Source organism: Zeus faber, assembly GCF_960531495.2.
Source record: "Zeus faber genome assembly, chromosome: 3".
Taxonomy (NCBI): domain Eukaryota; kingdom Metazoa; phylum Chordata; class Actinopteri; order Zeiformes; family Zeidae; genus Zeus; species Zeus faber.
The window spans coordinates 8,936,707-8,958,991 of record NC_137190.1 but is presented as its reverse complement, the minus strand read 5'-3'; the positions used below and the strand labels follow the sequence as shown (position 1 = coordinate 8,958,991).

The following is a 22,285-nucleotide window of genomic DNA, read 5'->3' as shown; positions in this document are numbered from 1 at the left end:
TAAAACCACTGACAGGTGAAGTGAATAACATTGATCATCTCGTTGCAATGGCACCTGTCAAGGGGTGGGATATATTAGGCAGCAAGTGAACAGTCAGTTCTTGAAGTTGATGTGTTGGAAGCAGGAAAAATGGAAAAGCGTAAGGATCTGAGAGACTTTGACAGGGAGCACATTGTGATGCTAGACGACTGGGTCAGAGCATCTCCAAAACGACAGGTCTTGTGGGGTGTTCCCGCTATGCAGTTGTTAGTACCAACCAAAAGTGGTCCAAGGAAGGACAACCGGTGAACCGGCGACAGGGTCATGGGAACCCAAGGCTCATTGATGCACGTGGGGAGTAAAGTCTAGCCCGACTGGTTCGATCCCACAGTAGAGCTACTGTAGCACAAAATGGTGAAAAAGTTAATGCTGCTGTGATAGAAAGGTGTCAGAACATGATAACATTTTGGAACATGACAAAGAGTTCAAGGTGTTGACTCGGCCTCCAAATTCCTCAGATCTCAATCCGATGGAGCATCTGTGGGATGTGCTGGAGCAACAAGCCCGATCCATGGGGGCCCCACCTCCCAACTTCCAGGACTTAAAGGATCTGCTGCTGACATCTTGGTGCCAGATACCACAGGACATTTTCAGAGGCCTTGTGGAGTCCATGCCTCCACGGGGCAGAGCTGTTTATACTTCACGGGGGGGAGCTACACAATATTAGTTGTGGTTTGAATGTTATAGCTGATAGGTGTACATTAATCACATCATCCAGTCACATGCGTTCATTTGCCGATATCTTCGTCTGCCAAACAACTGGGCTTTTGCATATTGAATCACCAGCGACCAATTTACAAAGCTTAACGATCAATTTCTGCAACTTAATTACAATTTTTAAAGACAGTCAATTCAGGTCTTTTATAAATTAACTTCCTGGGACTCACATACTGTAAACTCAATTTGAATGTACATTAACGACCATTGAATAAACTCCAGACTGACTTTTCTGGGCCAGGGATGAACTACACTGACTGCACATACAGACTCCAGAGATCCAACCCGGGACTTTTGGTCGAGAGTTTAAAAAAGTGGAAAACAATCCGTGCACGTACCCCGGCAGTCCTCCAGACTCCATGTGATTGGCCAGGGTGACGTCATGTGACCACACGTCAAACTGCCACTTCCTCAGACCGATCACTCCACAGAGCACGTTGCCCGAGTGGACGCCCACCCGCATGTTGATGTCCACGCCCGTGGCCTCCCGCACCTGCCTGAGGGAGAGGGGGTTTCAAACGGAGCGGACCATGTTCTGACAGGGGGGGGGGCATGGGCACAAACCAGCTCCCGAGGTGGCGTGGTTTAACCCTTCGACGTACGCTCCAGGAAACAGTAATGAAAGAATTTTTTTTTTTTACCTTGCTTACTCATTGTTAGCGAGCCCAATAAGAATATCAAAACAAAGGCTTGTTTGTAGAATTTGATGTTTGTTGTCGAAGACGCTTAACTCCATAACCGTGCAGTTGAGATGTCCCTCCCTTCAAATTAACAATTAAACATCGCAAATATTTTATGCATCTCCCGCTTGATTGAGATGGACTACCATAAAGATATGACACACTGTATGTTCATCATGACAGTCCATATAAGGACAATTCTATTTTTCTTTTTTTTGTTCTTTCAATTCCGGATCAATTTAAAAGATTTTAATGCTAATTTCAATTTTAAATCACAACTCCCAATAATCAAAATACGAGGCTTAGGTTAAAAGATACAGGATTTTTTCAAACCTTAACACACACAACTTTCCTTTGCTATTTATCCACATTTGAGCGTTTATCACTCGGACCCAGCTGTGAGGGACTGTGGGATGTTTCGGGGGGTCAAACTGGCCCCACAGGCCGCACCTGCAGGAGCCCGGTGCCAAAACTCACTTGATGGCTTCACACATGTCCAGTCCCATCTTCACGCAGTTCTTGGCGTGCTTGGGTAGCGACACCGGCAGCCCCGACACGCAGTAGTAGCAGTCCCCCAGGATCTTGATCCTCATGCACTCGTTTTCCTTGGGAGGGACGAGATGAGGGAGAGGTCTGATGCAGGACCACCGTACCAGGGGGACGTTCATCCAATTGTCCCTTTTATTAGATTGCTCTGAATGCGTTTCACGACGCCGAGCCGTATCTCTCGTTCTTGGACGCAGCTCAAAGTTAAGAATGTTAAAAAATTGGACTCAGTCACAGAAGCAGCTTTGAATGGGATTTTTACTTTTTTTGAGTCGTGATTTAATTTGACTCAAGTATGTATGACAAATGGCATTAAAAAGAAAAACGCACCAACTAAAAATATTTCGCTTCCAAAGCACTTTTGTATGAAGGCAGTCGCGTAATACTTCTTTACTATATATTACATTACAGCATTAACTAGTTTAGAGCAAAATGTCAAACAGTGCAATAGTCCGCATTTAAAGCCATTGTTTACTTGTATATCAGAAGCAGCAGAGCCAAATTTTCTCTTAATACAGTTTAACTCTTCGCTATCATTGATCATTTGATTTGATTTTCACTTTTGGTGCTAACACAGAACTCCTGAAAAGGGTATTTGATAGGTTTCTACCCGCTCCATCATCAGATCAGTTAACTACAGTAAAACATTTATTTTTTTCTACAGCGCGTCAAGAGACTTAAATCATCCGCCCTGACATCAAAAGTCCAATGTCATCGGGAGGTTTATACTAAAGAGGTTCATCTCGTTTGCACACAAACCCAGCGTGCTTACCAATATGAACGATGGACAACACCAGCCTGAGGTCAATCATTAACTCACCTTGGCAATTTGGTCAAACTTTCCGAACAGTTCGTTGAGCATGATGACCAGCTCCTTGGGGGAACAGTCGCTGGCGAGACGCGTGAAGCCCACGATGTCGGCGTAGAGGATGCTGGGAGAAAATAAAAAAAATATTAGAAAAAAATTCAGTTAAGTGATTCTTTCATAAAAAGGTTATGAAATACAAATAGATATTTTGTTTGGGCAGTAGGCCCAAACTAAATACGTATTGGTATTTAATTTAACAAATTTGGTAGCCCCGCAAATCACATTTAACCAGATATGCCTAGTCTTGTGACAAACTTATTTTTATTTGATTTTATTTTTTAAAAATGACTATCTATGCTATTTATTTATATTTCTGCAGAAGCATTTAAAATGTAATGATTAAATGTTCTCAATATTTGCTGATTATTCTCAACTGGACTCAAAATGATATGGCTACACAATATTCAAATGGTTTCCCTAACACGGACGCACCGAAACCAACGACTGTAAAGAAGTCTGCGGACGGCTTAAAATCGGCTTTGATAGAGCAGGATGAAAGTTGAATAGGATCCTCTCGACTGATAAACAAACTAAAGAAACAAAAGTTTAAAAGAAGTAAAAAAATTAAAAATAAAAAAAGGTTGGGGGTGGGGTGGGGCCTTCGAAATAAAAACACAAAAGGTGGAGCTTCACAGCAGCGCTGCCCGAAAGCCTCAAGGCCAGAGAGGAGGGACGAGCGTGGGAGGAAGCGTCTGGACGAGGTGTGCGGGAGGCCAACTATGGCGTCAGATCGATGTCGTGAGCGCGAGAAAAAGACACTCACGAGCAAACCACATTATTTCGCAGGGGGGGATATTATATGACAGATTATCTGCCGCTCGCACCATTTAAGTGCACACAAATTCAACAGCCGAGAGTTGTACCGGCAGCTGCGAGCGAGAAACGCCGACATGACAGATTGTTGGCGGAAAGAATCGAAGACCGATCGAATCAACTTTGTATTGGCCCATTTCTGAGAGTCGATTGACTTTCAAAACGCATTTCTAACAAATACACTTTGTGCATTTTTGCAAAAATCCGAGTTTGCGCGTCTCCGAAAAGAACGAACGTGAAGAAGGCCGGGCCCACGGCGCTGAGGTCACCGGTCGGGAGCCGCCGCCGAGGTACGCGGAGCCCCGTGCGGGTGCGGCCGCGTTGAAGGTGACCAGCCGTAACGGGGCCGGCGCCCGCCCTCGGGTTTCCGCCCCCGAATTCCTAAAAGTTGTGTCGGCTCGCGCCAGCGGAACTGGGCCGGGCGGGCAGAGTGGCCTGTGCCGAGCAGACCGGGCTGCTTCGTGCCCCGTGCCGTTCACGCCGCGCCACGTTCAGAGTCTGATGTTCTCCTTATCCACTTCCTCCTAGAGGTCAAATATCTCACTTAAGTGCACAGTATACCACCACACAACTTAAATATTTATTTTGGCCAGGTGCGACTGGATATCCAAGGTAATGTGCAGATTTCGGAACCCGTGAAGACCTTGGAACTCAGAGGCCACCTCGAGTAGAAGCCATCGCAGGAATTGTCTTGCAGGAAGTCCGGGCCCCTGGCGCCACACGGGGGCCCCGTCGGACACCCCGTCCATGCAGCAGTCCCTTCAGGCGCCCCCCCCCCCCCCCCCCAGCCGCACCATCGCAGCCAGAGACGCCGGCACCTGACCGGGGGCCTCTGCACCGGCGGGTGGAGGGCGGCCAGCTGCCTCGTCGCTCAGACACAAAACAAAGCTAATGACAGGTCTGAGCCGAGTAAATATAGAGAAGGACCCGGGACACGGCGCGTCATTCAACACGTGAACCGTGGACTTTTTAGAACAGGGGATGCGCTCACGCCGACCTCATGACGGACAGAGCCTTCTGCAGTCAAGTCCGCTTCTAAATTATTGGAAAAACAAAACTGCCTAAAATCAAGTAGAGTGGGAATTTATAGCCTTATAATTTGTGTCCCACCCTCCTTTGTTTATTTTTTGGATGAGAATTTTTTTTTATGTGCAATGAAGCATAACTTTATTTCAATGATCACTTGCTGTTACTATCTGAATACTGATTTTGACTATTTAGATTTTAGCTTGCGATAACATTTGTTTAGCCTGTTGTAACCCAATGCAAATAAAATATCCAAATTCGGAAAATCAGCATTTTAGCCTCCGAGCCATCTGCCACTGAGAGCTAATCCAAAATCCGTCAGCAAGTCCTAAATGAATGAAATCCCCGTTCAGAAAAAACAAAACAAAAAAATCTCCAACCGGGTCAGCACTTTGTACGTATAAACCTTCTAATCTCCAAGAGCAATTTCTGCAATTTTCTATTCCGCCGCTCTGACGGTCAGCGTGGAGGCTAAAGTTAGGATTCCATGATGCAAATGTGTGCGCAAATCTGTCCATAGATCGAGCGACGGGCGGGGCGGGGGGGGAAATGAAATTAGATTAGAGAAGTGGGTCCTACGTGGCTCAGGAGAGACGGATATAGAAACATGAGAACTAGTGCGGGGGAGAGGCAGTGCAAAAAAAACAAACCAAAAAAATTATCCATTGTTTGCGACGTGGGAAGGCGTTAAAACCTTATTGGCTTGGGATTGATGTGATTTTCCGTGCAGGTTATGTGACGACGACGATCTAAAAGGTCCAAGTACAAATCGAGAAACAATGTTTCCTCTGCTGCCAGACGGAGCCACTTTCAAAAGCCTCCTGTTGTTATTTGTCTGGAAATTAACAAACATTTACAACCCAAATCCATTTGAGGATACGATATAACTCAACAGCTATAATAATAATAATAATAATAATAATAATAATATGAGAAAGTACAGCAATCTTCTTCTAAAGAATAAAAATCTGAATATTGAATCTCCACCGTAGAAACCATTACTATGATAATGAAATCCACCTGTTAAAAATACCTTGGAGGGAGGATTCATCCATTATATATATATGTTAAAAAAAAAAAAGTTCAATCTCTCCTTTTGGGCGGATGCTGCACAGGGACACCCGAACAAAAACACGCCGGCCTTCCCTCCCCTCGCTCTCTTCCCCTTCTGGCGGGGGCGGCGGCGGCCGTGCGCTACCTGACGTTCTCGTGCCTCTTGACGTAGAGGCTGTGGAAGTTGTTGTCCTTCACCAGTCGCTGCTGCTCCTCCTTGTCCTTGCAGTCCTGCAGCCGCTCCATGATGGCCAGCTTCATCTTCATGGAGATGTAGACCGGCAGCACCGACTGCAGCAGGTTCTCCTACAGGGGGCGGGCACACACACACACACACACACACACACACACACACACACACACACACACACACACACACACACACACACACACACACACACACACACACACACACACACACACACACACACACACACACACACACACACAGAGAGAGAGAGAGAGATTATGCGGTCATGCATCCATGTGGTTTTGACCTTTCACCCCCATTATTTGCCTCAGACTCCTAATCTCGGCCATCGAGACGTTTAATTTCATTCCTGCGCTGAGGTTACAGCCGTGGGTTCCTGATGAGAGCGTCACTTACAGTAACCTGTCCCATGCGACACACACACACACACACACACACACACACACACACACACACACACACACACACACACACACACACACACACACACACTATTGTACTGTGTAGCCCATCATCATGTCACGTATTTATATTCAGCCGGTCGTGAACCCATTACAGAGACGTGGATTCCGCTCACAGATGCTCATTCAGCCGTCAAGGTCCACGGCAGACGCAGCGGATTGACTCGCTGAACCAACACGTCCCTCGTCCGGCGGCATAAATGTTTGAGATATTAAGTGTTTTTTTCCATGACGTCACGGCTCATTTCGACCGCAGGAGCCGCGGTACGGGCTCACCGTAGCGGCCGCCGGGTGAACAGGCACGGCTTTGTGGAAAGAGGAGGAGCAAAATGGTGCTGGGAAAAAAAAAAAGCCAGCGCTAAAGAAACCAACATAGAGGACCACGCTTACCACGATCCACGGGTTCTGCTATGCATACGGTTAAAACAAAATAAAAAATAAAAATAAACCCTACTCTGCATCTCAAGTCCTTGACCCGAGAAGTGTCTTTTTGCAGAACCAATGAACCAACTTCTCAATTAATAATGAATCCCACCTCACGCCATCAGAGCTGAGGAGATGACGGGGGCACTGGGCGGAGGTGGATCCCCATTGGGCGCAGGTGGATCATGTACCACCTTTCATTAATTATTGGGTTAGATTAGAGAACGGTTGCAAAGTACATTTGAGGTCCAGGCAGGTCCTGCTCAACTTTCAAAATTATTATCCAACACATTTTACTGTTGGGAACCATGACAACAACTTCTTTCCAGCCTGAAAAGCCTTTAACGCTGAAACTGCAGCCCAAACTTTAGGAATTTGTATTAAAATAAAAAGGCATTTGCTAATTAGCTGGCAAATAAGCATGTTGCCAAGTAATATTAGAGAAATAAATTCTGAAAGGAACTATGTTTATGAAATAAAGGAACTTTGGGGGGGGGGGTCTAACATGCATGAATATATTAACCGGTTTTGTCATCAACACCCATCCATCAGAATCAGTTTTATTATCCATTACACATTTACATACACAAGGAATTTGTTCTGGTAAGGTTTGGTGCACTTCACTACAGACCATTGGCATAAAAAAATTAAAAAGCCAGAAAAACGGATAAAGCAAATAAAATAGAATTAAAAAAGTGAAGTAAAAAAATATATACAAATAGACAAAACTTAATAAAAATACAAAACAGGAAAATCAAATATTTATTGATAATATATCATTTAGTATTTGTCCATCAATCCATCCATCCATTCTCTGAACACGGTGCATTTAAAGACGTTCTAAAAAAAGGGAAACGGGTCTTCCCACTCAAATTATTGTGGGAATGGAATGAATGTGTTTCCCATTTGGTTTCCCTGCGGAGCTGGGCCATCCCACAATGTCCCCGTACACGTCCCCATAAAGCCCGAGCTCCGGTCTCCACCCAAAGGCAACAAAAGCCTTCCAATGTTAAGGCCAATCCCATTCCTTCGAGTGACGCCCGGCAACCAAGCCGGGCCCTCCGTGGGCCTAGCGTGGCCTCCCGAGCAACGCTCAAAACAAGGAAATCGGTGACAGAAGACGTTTGAAAGACACGGATCATTCGTGGGTGGAGTGGGAATGGAATGTGGTGTATGTTGAAAAATAAATTGCTTTATTGCAAACAAATAAAGTCAGAGGCCCAAGGATGTATTGTGTAACTGGCCTAATTTTGGCTAAAATATCCAACTGGCAACCATCGACAATTTAAGGTGTGTTGCTTGAATCCTGGTTTTATTACATCATACAGAAGGCATCTGTAGTGGAAAAGAAACGCGCCACCTTAAAATAACGTGGATATAATAAACACGAATAAAGCAATGAGGTTGCTGCAGAATTTGAATCATTCAAAAGCAATGGAAAGGCAATTCGATTTATTAAAAATTTTTGGAAAGACGAAAGTGAGGAAATTGAGATTTAAAGGTTTTAGCTTCCTATTAAGATTTAAAATAACGGTTTTGTGAAGCTGCACTTGGCAGAACAGACAAACTGGCACTGGACAACAACAGGTATTTCGGAAGAAACGCCACCGCTGTGTACTTTGGAATAGATTGTTATGTAAATGGATGCATAGTAAATATAAAACATGTGGTGGGCATAAGACACACCTCATGACACGCCCCCCCAGACCACCAACCCCCCCCAACCCCCACCGAAAAATAACACTCCAACACGTACTGAGATCATTTTTGGAAGACTTAAATTGGGGCTTTGTCCACTATAATGAAAAGGTCTGTGGGAGTGTTGGAGCGCTGGCCGGCGGCCACGTCCAACACCGGAATTAAATCAGCCCGCGCTGTTAGAACGATTTCATACTCCATTTTTATACTCCCATTCCCCATATCGTGTCGAGAACGGAATGATTTAAAAAAAGATTTAATTTTCCCCTTAGATCAGTCAAGGAGCAAATATTTCAATCGCCAAGAAGCATTCCATAAATCACGTAAGCAAATACGAAAAAAAAAAAAAGAAATCAGGAAAAGGTCAAATCGTCAAACCGCCGTCATTCAAAGCAACTGTTTACGGAACAAACGACGAGCGCTGTCCAACGAACCCTTTATAACCTCTTCCACAAAAGGCCTTTATCAGACAGGAGACGCTCAAAAAGTAAAACACGCCGTCATCCAAGAGAGCGGCCACACTTGAAGCTCCGTTTAAATAGAAATCCTATTTAAAACTGAAGCCACAATGAACATTTTTGACGTGGACGTAATGCTTGAAAAATCCATTGTATTTTGGCACCGGCGCAAACTCTGTTCTAGAGTCTGATTCCTCTGAAAACTCGCGGAAGTATTGCGCAATCGATTCCGTAAAGTAAAATTCAACGACGCTGTATTCGGGGCTGTTCACCCCGTTTATCCAAATATTTGTCTTGGCTCTCATGTGAAAGACTGCCGAAAAAGCATTTCAAAGCAAAAGAAAGGCTTGAGGCCGACTCTCTGACCCTCACCCATGGAAGCCGTTTGCCCCACCCCCCCCAAAAAAAACAACAGAAAGCCCCTTTTAGGGTTCCAAAAGGCGGCGCGGTGACCCACCTGCTGCCTCTTCTCGATCTCCAGCTTCATGCGCATGCTGAGGCAGCGCAGCGTGTCCCGGAACGTCTGCCGCAGCGTCTTCTCCATCAGCACCTTGTGGAAGGCCCCCACCACGCTGCCGCACAGGAACACCACCGCGTTGGACAGGAGCTGCGCTCGCACACGGGGACGGGAAGCAGAGCCGGCGGTGAGAAGGCGCCGCGTATTAAAGTGGCAATCCGTCAGATGGCCTCCGCGTCGGGTTTTTCTGATCGATTGATTTTGTTCGCTGGGGTCACTTGACGTTGTTTGGGATTTTTTTTTGGTAAATGTTCATCCATATCGACAGTTTACTGACCCCAACCAGACACGATGCTTTATCAAATTAACCACGGCTGACTTTCGCTTCTTGTATGTGTGTGTGTGTGTGTGTCCAATCTGGGAATGGCGGACCCCGCCACCAAACAATGGAAACAGCATAATAGATGAGCACATGCATGAGGCAAATACATCGAATGGCTGTTTCTTATCAAGTGCCACCTAAATAAAGTATTAAATATAGAATTGTATATAGCACAGTATCGTATAGTGGTCTTACGGATTACCACTTTAAAGAATTTGGTCATAATGTTCATAATGTTTCTCAATCGTGATTTGCACCGAGCAGTGATCGTGTCAACCAAGAAATACCGTTTTCGGGTTCAACAAACTCCCACGGATGGCGACACACATTCTCCCCGAGGCGACCTCCAGTCGTAGTTCCGCTCGGCTCCCAAAAAAAAAAACGAGCCCGCCGCGCACCTGCCGCCACCGAGCGAGCCCGTGCCTTGTGTCGTGGTCGGCGACAGACACGCCCAGGTGAGGAATGCCACGCTCACCGAGCCCTCGGATCGGCGTGACAGCCCGGTCCCAGCACCCGTGAACAGAACTATTGTCTGCCCGTCACCGCCGCCGCCGCCGCCGCCACCACCACCACCACCACCACCACCACCACCACCACCACCCGACTCCAGACGTCGCTTCCTCTTTCCGTCTCAGCTTCCGTGTGTGGTGCGGTGAAGGTTACCTCAGATCTTCCATTATTAGTGTGTCTGTTTATCATGTGTCACTATTGTAACCGGTGAACTGCTATGGGAGAATCCATCCCCTATTTTTTAAATTTAGGCTGGATTAGGGTTACTCTCATATTCCTCAATCAACATCACGGTTACGCTGAAAATAAAGATAAACAAATGGAAGGAAGCCTGTGTCACAATTCACACAGATATTGGAAAATAAATAAATATAAATGGAAAAAGATGCATAAATACCTTGCAGTAAAATTTAAAAAATGCAAAAAACAGAAACAAATATATTTCCCCATCCACAAATAATTGATTATTACCTGCGTCACGTACAACGTTGAAACACCTCAATAATGTCGATTTAAATGGTCCATTCCCACGTGGATCCATTTGTATTTGTGTTTTGTGGCACACGTCACGTCGAGGGGAGTTGTTGTGAATATACGGAGTGGATGCTGGAGTGGACGCTCACTGCAGCGGACTTAGTGACAAACTAAATTATAAACAACAAACGGTAACATCACTGTGGCCGTTTCTCCCAACACGCGCCACCCAATTGGCGTTTGCAGGGCCCTCCGGCACAGAAGACGGGTGCGTTGTAAACACCAGTTCACTGTAGGGAGTTGGCCAGTTGGAATTCGCCAGGAGCAGATGGAACATGTCATGACAGGGCTCCTCTCCTGAGTGTGTGTGGGGATGCTGGTTTTACCTGCTGCTTGTTAGACCGACCAACGAGCAACAGGTATGCAGCCACCCTGACCCAATCACCTAGATCCAGGTCAGGTGTGGCTGCTCCAACCACACCAACCCCACAGACACAATCACAAAAACAGGAATAAAAGGAAAACCTGAAAGAAAAAACCCGTCACGGCCACGGCGGCACTTTGTGTTACGTTCCAAGATCCTCCATAGCGAGAGTCTGTTCCACTACAGGATCCACTCCGTGCATTCACTCCAACCCCACCTTTCCTTCTGCCCCCGATACGATATGTGTGTCACAAGACAGTTTTGGAATCTTTGTTTGTTTTTTTAATGTCTCTAATATTTGTGAGTTGTTAGTATGTATAGTAATATGTATAGTCGTCAGTTTCTAGTAGTTTCTGAACATTGCTGCATTTAAAACTAAGATCTTGTGTAAGGTGTATCACTTGCATAATTCGGCTCTTTGAGATGCCTGAAGGCGGATTTCTCAGATTTCACAGGAGCTAGGCTAGCTGATCCCACCAGCAGCCATGCATTAAGCTAACACAGTTAGCATGCAGAACTGGAGTTTCCCCTTTAACACAAACAATCCAAACAGATAGATATAGGAGTGGCAGGTGAGATTCCCCATTTCCCAAAGACAAGTGTTTCAAGAGTGGAATGTAAGACAGAACCGTCCGCTGGTCTGTCTCCGATCGCAGCGAAGGAAATGGAATTAAGTGTCAAACGCCTGATCTCCCTCTAAAAAAACTAAAAAAACAAAAACAAATAAGTAATGATATCCAAGTGAATCACGGCGGAATAGCATCATCCACCCAAAGTGAAGCACCCGCCGGCAGACCCTCACCTGATGGGCCAGGTGGGGCGGAGGCTTGTCCAGACTGAACACCGTCAGCCGCAGCGTGAGGACGACGATGTGCGACAGCGAGGAGACGATGCTGAGCACCGCGGCGTACCACAGCTGGAAGGGCAGCATGGTGTAGACGGTGAAGATGATGAAGAGGAAGTACGGCACCTGGACAAGGGGAGAGGAAGAGGACAGGCGTCATCCTCTCGAAAACCCCCCCCCCAAAAAAAAAAAAATCACACACGCCGCTAAATCCCTTCTCTCCAGCTTTAAACTTGTACTCCCAGGTTCAGAGGAAGTCTGTGTGGAAGTGGAAAACATTCCTGGTTTTAAAGATCCAACCGCTATAGAATGCAAAATCCTGCAGTCGGTTGCCCCCGCCACAAGCTGCCTCACTACTTGTCTCTTTGCTGTCAATGATCAGGACATATAGGAGTGCACATTTCTAAAATTCCCATTGGTCTGGCTCCAAAGCCAAGAGGGATGAACAGCCTGCGAGACTTGGAAAGCCCAAATCTTCTTCTGCATCAAGTCAGAAGCAACCAGCCCGGGCGTCGTCCCAAATTACGATTTACGTTTCGGCTCCCGTACGGAGAACGTGACGAGGGCCGCATTCACTGCAGCGTTTGGCCTGCTGAGCGGCCCACCGCACACCACATTTTGGGACGTAGAAGACGCTTAAGAGGCTAATGTGAATGGATCAGCTACTTTTTTATTAGTTCGACAATTATTACAATTAAGGTGAATTTCGCCCACGAAAACCTTTGTAATTATACATGAAAACCTCGATGAAAACCCTTGTAATTATATACGAGAACCTTTGTAATTACATATTTACGCAACATTTCTGACTTCCAGCCTACACCAGGGCTGCTACAGCACCTGCGGGCCCTGTAATCCTATCCACTCCTGGCTGAGAAGAGGCAAGGCTCGACAATAACCGTTGCCCAGGGCAACAAGTTGGGGCCTTTGCCGAGCACTTTTCAGATGGAATAAGATTTTAATAGAAATAGAATAAAGCGCGGTATACCTCCGTATCTTTAGAAACTTCAACCAAGGAAATTAAGCTATCATGGCGGATCGATTTACTCTGTCCAAATGATGAAACAAATGAGAATATTGAAATATGGATTATAATCATACAGCATCATCATATCACTCCATCATAACATGATTTAAAGTCTCCAACAGCTGATGCGTGGTGGCCAACTGGGCGACCACTTCCAAAAGTCACTGTCGGGCGCTGTCCGGCTGCTGTGCAGCAGCGCGGGTGGAGGAGCTCACCTGGTCCCAGGGCAAGATGAGGGGGCTGCTGAAGATGAAGGTGTAGCCCATGGTGAGGTGCGTGGCCCAGACGGCGAGGCCCAGCAGGCGCCTCCATCGCTGGGTGAGCGTCTCCGTGCACACCAGCACGAACACGGCCAGGAAGACGCACAGGCTGCAGCTCACCACGCTGACAAAGGCACAGTGCTGCTCCGCCCTCTGAGGGATAAAACAAACACAAACCCACACACGCATTTAAAAAATATAATTTTTTTTTTATTAAAAAAAAATATATATACACAGCATATGTATATAATTGTCTCATTTTAGACAAAAATAAAATCCCGCCATGCGCGCCTCCTCACCACCTTACGCCCGCCTGTCTCTATAGTACATTTCTCTTGATTTGTCTTTGATATTTTGTGTAGATACAATGTAATGTGTTCATTAAATTGATGTTAATTGCATTGAAAACCTTATTTTTATTATATTCTGTATTTTGAAATAGTGCAATACAAATATTTCCAATGCATGTCCCTTGAGTGTTTTTCCACACGTGCTGTAGTAGTGTTAGAAATAAGGGGACATTTTGGGACATGTTTTCTCCCATATTAGGGTTCCATCCAAGATCTGGGACCAGTGGAGCACAGTGGGAAACACCAGGAGATTCGATTCAGCGCTGAAGGGATCGTGCAGGGCAAACAACTCAACAAATCAACTCAATCAATTTGGGCCCACGGCGTGGAACTCGTCACCACCAGCCGACGTTCCTCCTCCCCTGCTCCGTCCTCCCTCCATCCCTGCTCCGTCCCATGTATAGTTTCCTGGTCCGGCGTCGGCGCAGGACGTCCAGGATCTATATCCACGCTCCACCGGACTCGCGGCTTATTCCGTGCATCTCGTTCAGAAATACTCGCACGGCATCTCGTTGCACGCGTCACCGAATTCCCACCTTGACCCCGGCGCGGCCCCCGAATGGCGACGGAACGCTTTTAGGCGCGCAAGCTTTTAGGCTGTCACACCGATGCGGCGCTCGGTAAATTAAGCGCTCTCACTTTGTGATTCCAGCTTTCGTTCTCATGTAAGAGATTAAACATGTTAATACAGACTACACTACAAAATACACAATACTATAATACAAGGAATTTGTCGAGATAAGGATCGGTGAATGAAAAAAGTTGAACAGCCTGAAAGGATTATTATTAAAGATCAATTTATTGTAGATATACAAAAAAAAACAAAAAAAAAAAAACAGCTGCACAAGATAAATTAAAAGGACATGGCAGGGGCTGTGGCAGTGTTGCAGGTCACAAGTATTGACTCTGGGTATACTGTACATATTAATAGAGTTGGGATGTTTCTGTACAGGATGAATAAATATGGACACGAAAAACAATAGATGACTTGGCTCAAAATTCTTATAATAAGATATATTACAGATTTATTGCACAAGCTGTAGCGTGTGGGTTTTATTTATTCTATATGAGTTATTGTTCCTAGCCTATACCCACCTAACCGCAAAAAGGCGCAGGTGAAACGTTTTGTTTAGACTCTTTGAGAAGTGGAGAGGCCGAGCACCGAGGCTCATGTGGGATCAGCGAGGCTTCAGCCATATCTGCCTCCGCATCACTTCCTGCCTGCTCCAGGCCACACAGGCTTCCTGATTCAGTGACTGGATGGAGATAGAGAATGTGTGTGTGAAAGCCTGTGTTAAGTGTGTGTGTGTGCGTGCGTGCGTGCGTGTGTGCGTGCGCGTTTCCAATTGTCTCGGAGTGTGAAAGAGTGCAGGAGACGTGTGAGCAGACCTCCATCACATACCAAGCCCTGCGGTTGCCATGGCATTGAGTCGGGCCGGAGCGATGTTTGGGCTTTTTGGGCTTCGATTCATGGATACAATAGTGAATGAGTTTAATGAATTGAATGGATGTGTTCAGTCTATTTGTGGGTCATTTTCTTTGTATGAATACCAGCCTCAGAACAGCCATAGAAGAGTGGTCGCCACACGGCATGAATAATAACTTGTTATTATAATAAAAAAGTACTTAAATAATACGCTTAGAATCAGGTGAGTTTGTTTGTTTCCGAAGTAGTTAAAAAAAAATCGGAGTGTCATGGGTTCTGATTTTTGGGCTCGTTTTGAAAATGCAGTTGCTTGTTCGGGGGAAAATAAGTCCTCCAAAAATACGTGAATGAAAAACTCCCCCAGATACATGAGATGACACAAGAATCTATAGATCATAAGTGTTTATATTGCCTGTTGTTAAGAGGTAATTTCCCCTCCCACGGATCCAGCTGCGAGACGCACGCACACGCACACACACACACACACACACACACACACACACACACACACACACAGAGAGAGAGAGAGAGAGAAAAGAACCCCACCTATTTTCCTATCACATAACAGGCTTTCATTTATACATGTGTTAGACTACTTTCCATATTCGTCTTGCGAGAGCCTCGCAATTTCATGTAATTTGCGTATCTGCAAATGACCTGTTTGAAGACAAGTAATGACACCAGAGAGGCTTTTAGAGAGCAATACTGTAAGTAAGATCTGCACGGAGTCCTCCTCTGCGGAACAAGGGGAACGTACGTCCTTGATCTTGTCTCCACCATTATCAGCCTCTCCAGCATTTCACCGTTCAAACTGTTGACCTGGTTTCCTTGTAATGCAGCAACACCACTGGCATATTGTGAGGAAATATCAGATATCAATGGTTTTCCCTGGCTGTCAAAGATATAGACACAAAAGATGTATACTAAAATGCTAAACATCACTGCAATGGTCAGAAATGATATACATTATGTATTGTATTTCTACCCTGTATCGCTCAACAATGATAAATGTAAATGGACGTACAGTTAGTACGTATTACTGCTGTTAAGCAGAAGTTCTTGGTGCAACATCAACATCATCAGCTTCAGTTTAGAGAAGATTGAGGATTATTTATGTCTCACACACACACACACACACACACACACACACACACACACACACACACACACACACACACACACACACACACACACACACACACACACACACACACACACACACACACACTCTCTTTCTCAAATGGTGGCCGGTGAAACCTGACCTTCTGACCCATCACAGCTTGTCAATCCTCCGGGGGGCAGCCAGGAGCAGTGGGACAGCCCCAGAGACCAATGTCACATGTCCATCGCTGGTCAGACGCCCAGCAATGGATGTTTTTGGTTGGGATCCTTACCGATGTTACAAAGAGGAAACCCCAAGTGAGCATGGGGAGAACATCCAAACTCCACACAGAAAGGTCCCTGATGGGGAAATAACCCACCGGAGCGTGGTGCCAACAGCGCCCCAGGCGGGAATCTAACCCAGGACCTTCTTGCACCGTCCATCATGAACAGACCTGGCAACCCAAAAGCCAGGGTACAAGGACAAGTGTGGCTCAAAATAAGAAACTCCAAACAAAACAAAATGTTTACTCTTGACCCAGGGGTTCTCTCTCTCTCTCTCTCTCTCTCTCTCTCTCTCAGATTCTGTAGTGCGTTCACACAGAACCCAACCACCCCCAAAAAAGGTCTTTTCAAACCCTCCTCTCCATCCCGCCACGGCCCGAAAAAGCAGTGGTTTCGAGTGGCTACTGGAACAATGGGTCGCCCTGTTTCCCTCCGCGCTGCCCTTCATCACGTCTCCACCGTCAGAGGGGAGGGATACACAAGTCGACAAGATGACTTTCTGACACCGCCGGCTACACCCTCCTCCACCCCTACGAGAGAGTTACACAAGCCCAAAAGTGTGTGTGTGTGTATGTGCGTGCATGTCTGTGTGTGTGCGGTTTAAAAAGGACTAAACACCTGAATACCCACCGGCATTAATAGGAGACTCGGACTGTCAGGTTTGGAGGATACATTAGGGTCCTCGTAATCTGAAAGGCTTTTCATGCTGTTTTTAAAGCACTTCACTAAGTCAACCAATCTAGTTTTTAAAGGTTTTTCTGGATGACTCTATATACACATATGCCTGTATTTGTGTGTGTGTGTGTGTGTGTGTGTGTGTGTGTGTGTGTGTGTGTGTGTGTCCAAGGATGGAATATATATCACTTTTAAAGATCGGTGGTTCAGTATTAGAGAGCACGTGTGTGTGCATGTGTTTGCTGTTCATTAGGTGTACATCCGTACACCTAATGAACTACATCTCAGGGGAGATGGGGCGATGAGGAGGGAGAATACACGAGAAAGAAAGACGCAAACGAAGGAGAGGGACGTAAAACGAGAGAAAAAAGAGAGAGAGAGGGCGAGAGAGATCTGCCCAATAGCAGGAAGGTGAGGATTGGTTTTCTTGGACTGTAATATAATCGCTGTCGACTCCTCGGCTTAAACAGCGACGGACTGGACGCTGAGCTACCCGTTGCCATGACAACAACAACAGAGTTACAGCGCTACCGCCACGCTCTCCTAAAAACTCTGGGAACAACCTTGTTCCAGCTTATTTTTCCATTCACCGGGCAATTTTATTTTGTTTCTGTTACTCTTTAGCGTTTATATACGGCAACGTGGCTCTGCGTGCGTCATCCTGGGAGAGTGAGACCGATTGAGAAAGATCAGCTCCAGTGTCCTTGAGCAAGGCACTGAAGATTAAAATGGGTGTTCCATGTGAGGAGGAAGTCTGTGTTACTTAAAGCGACACTATGTCACTTATTTTACCTCTACAGCTTCAAAATCATTTTGATGGTACACTGACTTGTAATATGGAGAATGGCATTGCTTTGGTGCCCAGTAAAAATCAAAAAATATGTAAAAAAAAAAAAAAGATAAATTATAAACTTGCCGGTCAAAATGTCCATTAATAATGCCCATACAGAACATAGCCGCTCCACCTCCTCTCCGCAGGCGAGACGGGCCGGTGGTTTGTGCGTGCCGGCACCTCACTTTCATTGCGCCGTGGGGTTTTTTTCCACCCTCTGACGCGCGCGCGCGCGGGCCGATCTGCCAGGCCGAGCACATCTGGTACCTACATCAGCACCGCGCCCTGGGCTCCGTGGGAGCCGTGGACTGAGTGCTCGCTGAAGCGGCAAGGTCTGTTCAACGGGCGCTGTAACCTAGGTGTAGGTTACATTTGCGTTTGTAACATGGACTGCTATTGAAACGTGACCGATATATTTACAGATTCTTTTTTTAATTTCTGGTAATTATTGAAGTTCTCTAAACATCCGTCGGTTGGTCAGAGCCGACGAGCGTGAACGTCAGGGAGCTCTTTTATTTATTTATTTTTAAATATGCGACGCAGCGCTCAGTCCGAGAGGATCCCAGAAGACGATGACGCTCTGTTGGTCGGAGTGCGTACGCTCATAATTAGAAGGAGGATCTGGTTGCAATCAACGGCGTCTTTAATGCGCTAATCCTCCTCATCTCATTGTTCAAGAAAGACTTCAGCCCCGGGAGGATGATCCACGGCGCTGTCTAATTATGATCTCCGCTATAATTAGAAGCTCGGATCTGTGGCTGTGTATACGTTTGTCTCGATCGCAGTCACCGACAAAGAGCAACACGCGTGATATTAATACAAGTGAATTTAATTTGATTAAGATGACATTCAACGGGCCTGGCGCCGTTACGGAGAAAAATTCAAAGTTGAGAGTTGAGCCTAAGAAGTGTTTGTACCGTAAACTTTCTGTTTACTGCCGTAACCATGAAGGCGAAGAGGTGGAAATGGTTCAAATCCCGGGAGGGAACGACATCTGAACCGCTTTATTTCATCGTATCTGATAAAGGGACGTAATGGGGGGGCGGGTAATGGAAGACCATGCAAGTGCACTTTCTTCTTCTCCCTCATCTCCACGCGACAGAACTTGGTCCTGATGCTCTGATCCCGATGCCTTCCCATTGGATACCGAGCCAGTAGGACGATGACGGACTTTGGATTCAGTCTAGCTTTTTTTGAGGCCTTTTTGAGTTTGGTTCCGTCATGGAACAGCCTCATGGGTGTTTCTCCAGTATGTTCATCCACATCCCAGAATTTTCTATCAAGACGTCACCCATTTAGAGGTCTTTTTCTGCACGTCCATCTTCAGCTGTCTGTTAGAGAGAGACCCCTCCCTACAAGTTGATCCGAGACTTTTCAGCACCGCACTACACCCGCAAAAGGCTCGAGTTCAGTCAACTGCAAATCAAACTAATCCGTCAGTAGCGTCAAGCTCATACGCTCAGGAATAAAAACACAAGTATCACTCGAATCAAACTGTGGCTTCCTGCCTCGGAACAAATGCCCAACAGATGTGTGGGTGGACGGTCCATCCTCCCTTGAGGAAAATAAGGATCCAGCACAAACCAACAGCTTTTAAATCGCGATAAATACTTGTCAAGTTTGTCAGGTTCACGGCAGAAAAAATAATCGATTATATATATATATATATATATATATGATTCACAAAGATGATGCAGAGCTTATGAATGGTAGAATGAAACATGAATCCAATACCTTGTGCAGTATTTCAGTCTGCTTCAAACATCAGAACAAATCCATCAGTTTTATCAAGCTTGTAGTTTAGCTCATTATCGGTGCTTTCATAAGATATTTGAGAAACAATCATTATCAATGTGGACATTATGACCGAGCAGGTGGATCGACTTCAAGTTGCACTACTTTACTGTAATGCAGCGTTAAAGACACAACACAACACTTCACTATATTGTGATATTACTACTATCAAAATCCCAGGTGATATCTGGTCTCATATCACTAGGGCTGCCGCCGACTTAAGATTTTCCTTGTCGACTATTAGTCGTACTTTTGTCGCACTTTTATGATATCGATTCCATTATGGTCAGAAAATGGTTTGAGTTGCAGGGATGGGAAAGAATATTCTAACTTACATTAACTCTGTGGTACATTACAGATCAATTGTCGGGCCATTCATAATACGATTTGGTTCTTAAAGGATGTGATTAACGGTTTCAAATGGCTCTTGTTATATACACAATATTTTTGATAAATTACACAATATTTTGTCAGACTTTTAGACTCGACTTCATGCGGCGCGCACACATGAAGCGAGCAGCCTGTTAATTACCGGCAAAAGCCGCTCATCGAAAGCTGTAATTATTCTTCTGAATGTGTCGGAACAACCAGCAAGGAGACTGAACATTTATTTTTCTTAAAATTGGTTTCAAATTCTCTAGCATTTCATACACAGGTCAAGCCATTTAGGTTTTAAGGTTCATTTTGACAAGATGCGGATGGAGTTCTTGTTTTTTTTGCCTGCGACCGACCAACCAAGCAATGAAAAACATGGTAGACTAAGAATCTTCTCGTCGACTAATGTTTGGTCGTATATTTTTGGGACAGCCCCACACATCACAATATCAATATTATATTGATATTTTCCAGTCCTAAATGGTCCAAACCCATATCGCCTATCACTGGAGTGAACCACTGGCTTAGATGGCTTCATCGCATTTGGCAGCATTGTGGAAGCAGCGTTTGAATAACGATCCTCTGCAATAAATAAAATCCCTACCGTGTGTACAGGCGGCCCAGGAGATCATGCGTCAATACAAAAAGATAATTCGAGTAGACTCACCAGTCGCAGGGCGAAGAAGAGGATGAGCAGGATCCCGCAGGAGAACATGGACAGGCCCAGCAGCAGCACCAGCGGCTGGTACTGGCTGATGCAGGAGAACTTGCGGTACAGCGCCTCATGCTTCAGCTCCTGGTCATTCAACAGGTACTTCCCCTTGGCTGGCATGGCCGCCGCCTCTCACACATAGCAGCCGGGCATAGCGAGAGGGAAGCCAAGGGAGCTCGGGAGGAAAAGAAGAATAATAATAACACAATTCCACAGCGTGTCTTCTTCTTCTTCTTCTAGGGGTTTCTCTGGGGCGGCTGAGTCGGTCGGTGTGATGTCTGGTATAATCCAGTTCCAGATAGGGTAGCGGCCCCTCGCTGGCTCATGGCCCCAAAGTGATGTTTGCGGCTTCCTCTCTGCAAGGCATCTTTGGCCGTTCCTTTTACAGCGTTGTTATAGATCCCCCCCCTTTTCTCCGACCGCTTTGTGTCTCCTCTCTATCTCCTGTTTGTCGTTGGCAGGTCGGGCCGGTTCATTGGTTGCCAGCTCCTGTCTTCCCCTCTCCTGAGGCCTTTGAGTAATAACCCTGAGAGCGGGAGATCCCGGGAAGGGGAGGAGAGGCTAGTTCAAGAAAAGGGGGGAGGAGGAGGAGAGCGGGAGCTGGGGAGGGCGGTCGGCGGGGTCATGCAGGATCCTGGCAGCCTTCAGGATGTGCCCAGGCGCCGGGGACCGTACGGATAAATCCTGGGACGCTCCACCCACTGGAGACACCACCGTGGAGGGAAGGAGGGAAGGAAAGAAAAAGTTAACCTCAGCGCCAGCGTCTGGGAAAACAGAGGCGGATAATTTCCTTGACTAGGTCTATGAAATACTTTCAAATGAATACAAATATTGCAATTGTCTGTTAAGGTAAACCCATATCAGGAAAAAGAGTTTACTCCTGTCTGCTTAAGAAGGTAGATTCCGTGCATCGCAAATGGGGAAAGTGTGCTTTTCATATTTGATGCTTTTCCAATATCAGACTTTGTTGATTCAATTTGGGCCGAAGATTAAATTGAACTATGTGTCTGGAGTCTCCAAATGCAAGTACCGGGGGAGGCGAGAGCAAGTCAAAAGACTGAGACTGCGTGACCAAAGATCTTGACGTAAAATACCAGGAAAAGAAATCACACAATTGTTTTCCAAAAGTCATCAGCCCGCCCCGACCAAAGCTCCCACTGTGAGCTAGACAGGTCGTGCCCTTCCTGCGCCCTCATATGGGAACACGCCTGCTTCACTCACAAGGATCATGGAGATGGAGATGTCCTGCATCCGGAGATGGATCCAGGCCAATTATGGCCCTTTATCAAATCAGATCCACAAGAGCTTTCAGCCACTGTGCAAATTGAAGGCTGGCTAGAGCCGCTCCAGCTGTTGCAGTGGAT

The 22,285-nt window shown here is 46.0% G+C and overlaps 1 protein-coding gene across 2 annotated transcripts in view; it reads right to left on the bottom strand.

Moving 5' to 3' along the window:
* Nucleotides 1-22,285, bottom strand: part of adcy7 (adenylate cyclase 7) — a 68,308-nt gene that overhangs the window by 20,048 nt on the left and 25,975 nt on the right. For both annotated transcript variants that reach the window (XM_079997475.1, XM_079997476.1), the window contains exons 2-9: nucleotides 20,877-21,622; nucleotides 13,327-13,524; nucleotides 12,043-12,210; nucleotides 9,451-9,600; nucleotides 5,888-6,048; nucleotides 2,803-2,914; nucleotides 1,914-2,041; nucleotides 1,095-1,253 (exon numbers count right to left, since the gene is read on the bottom strand). In XM_079997475.1, the coding sequence (XP_079853601.1) occupies nucleotides 1,095-1,253; nucleotides 1,914-2,041; nucleotides 2,803-2,914; nucleotides 5,888-6,048; nucleotides 9,451-9,600; nucleotides 12,043-12,210; nucleotides 13,327-13,524; nucleotides 20,877-21,041 (1,241 nt within the window). In that variant the 5' untranslated portion in view covers nucleotides 21,042-21,622. The remainder of the gene's footprint in view (nucleotides 1-1,094; nucleotides 1,254-1,913; nucleotides 2,042-2,802; nucleotides 2,915-5,887; nucleotides 6,049-9,450; nucleotides 9,601-12,042; nucleotides 12,211-13,326; nucleotides 13,525-20,876; nucleotides 21,623-22,285) is intronic.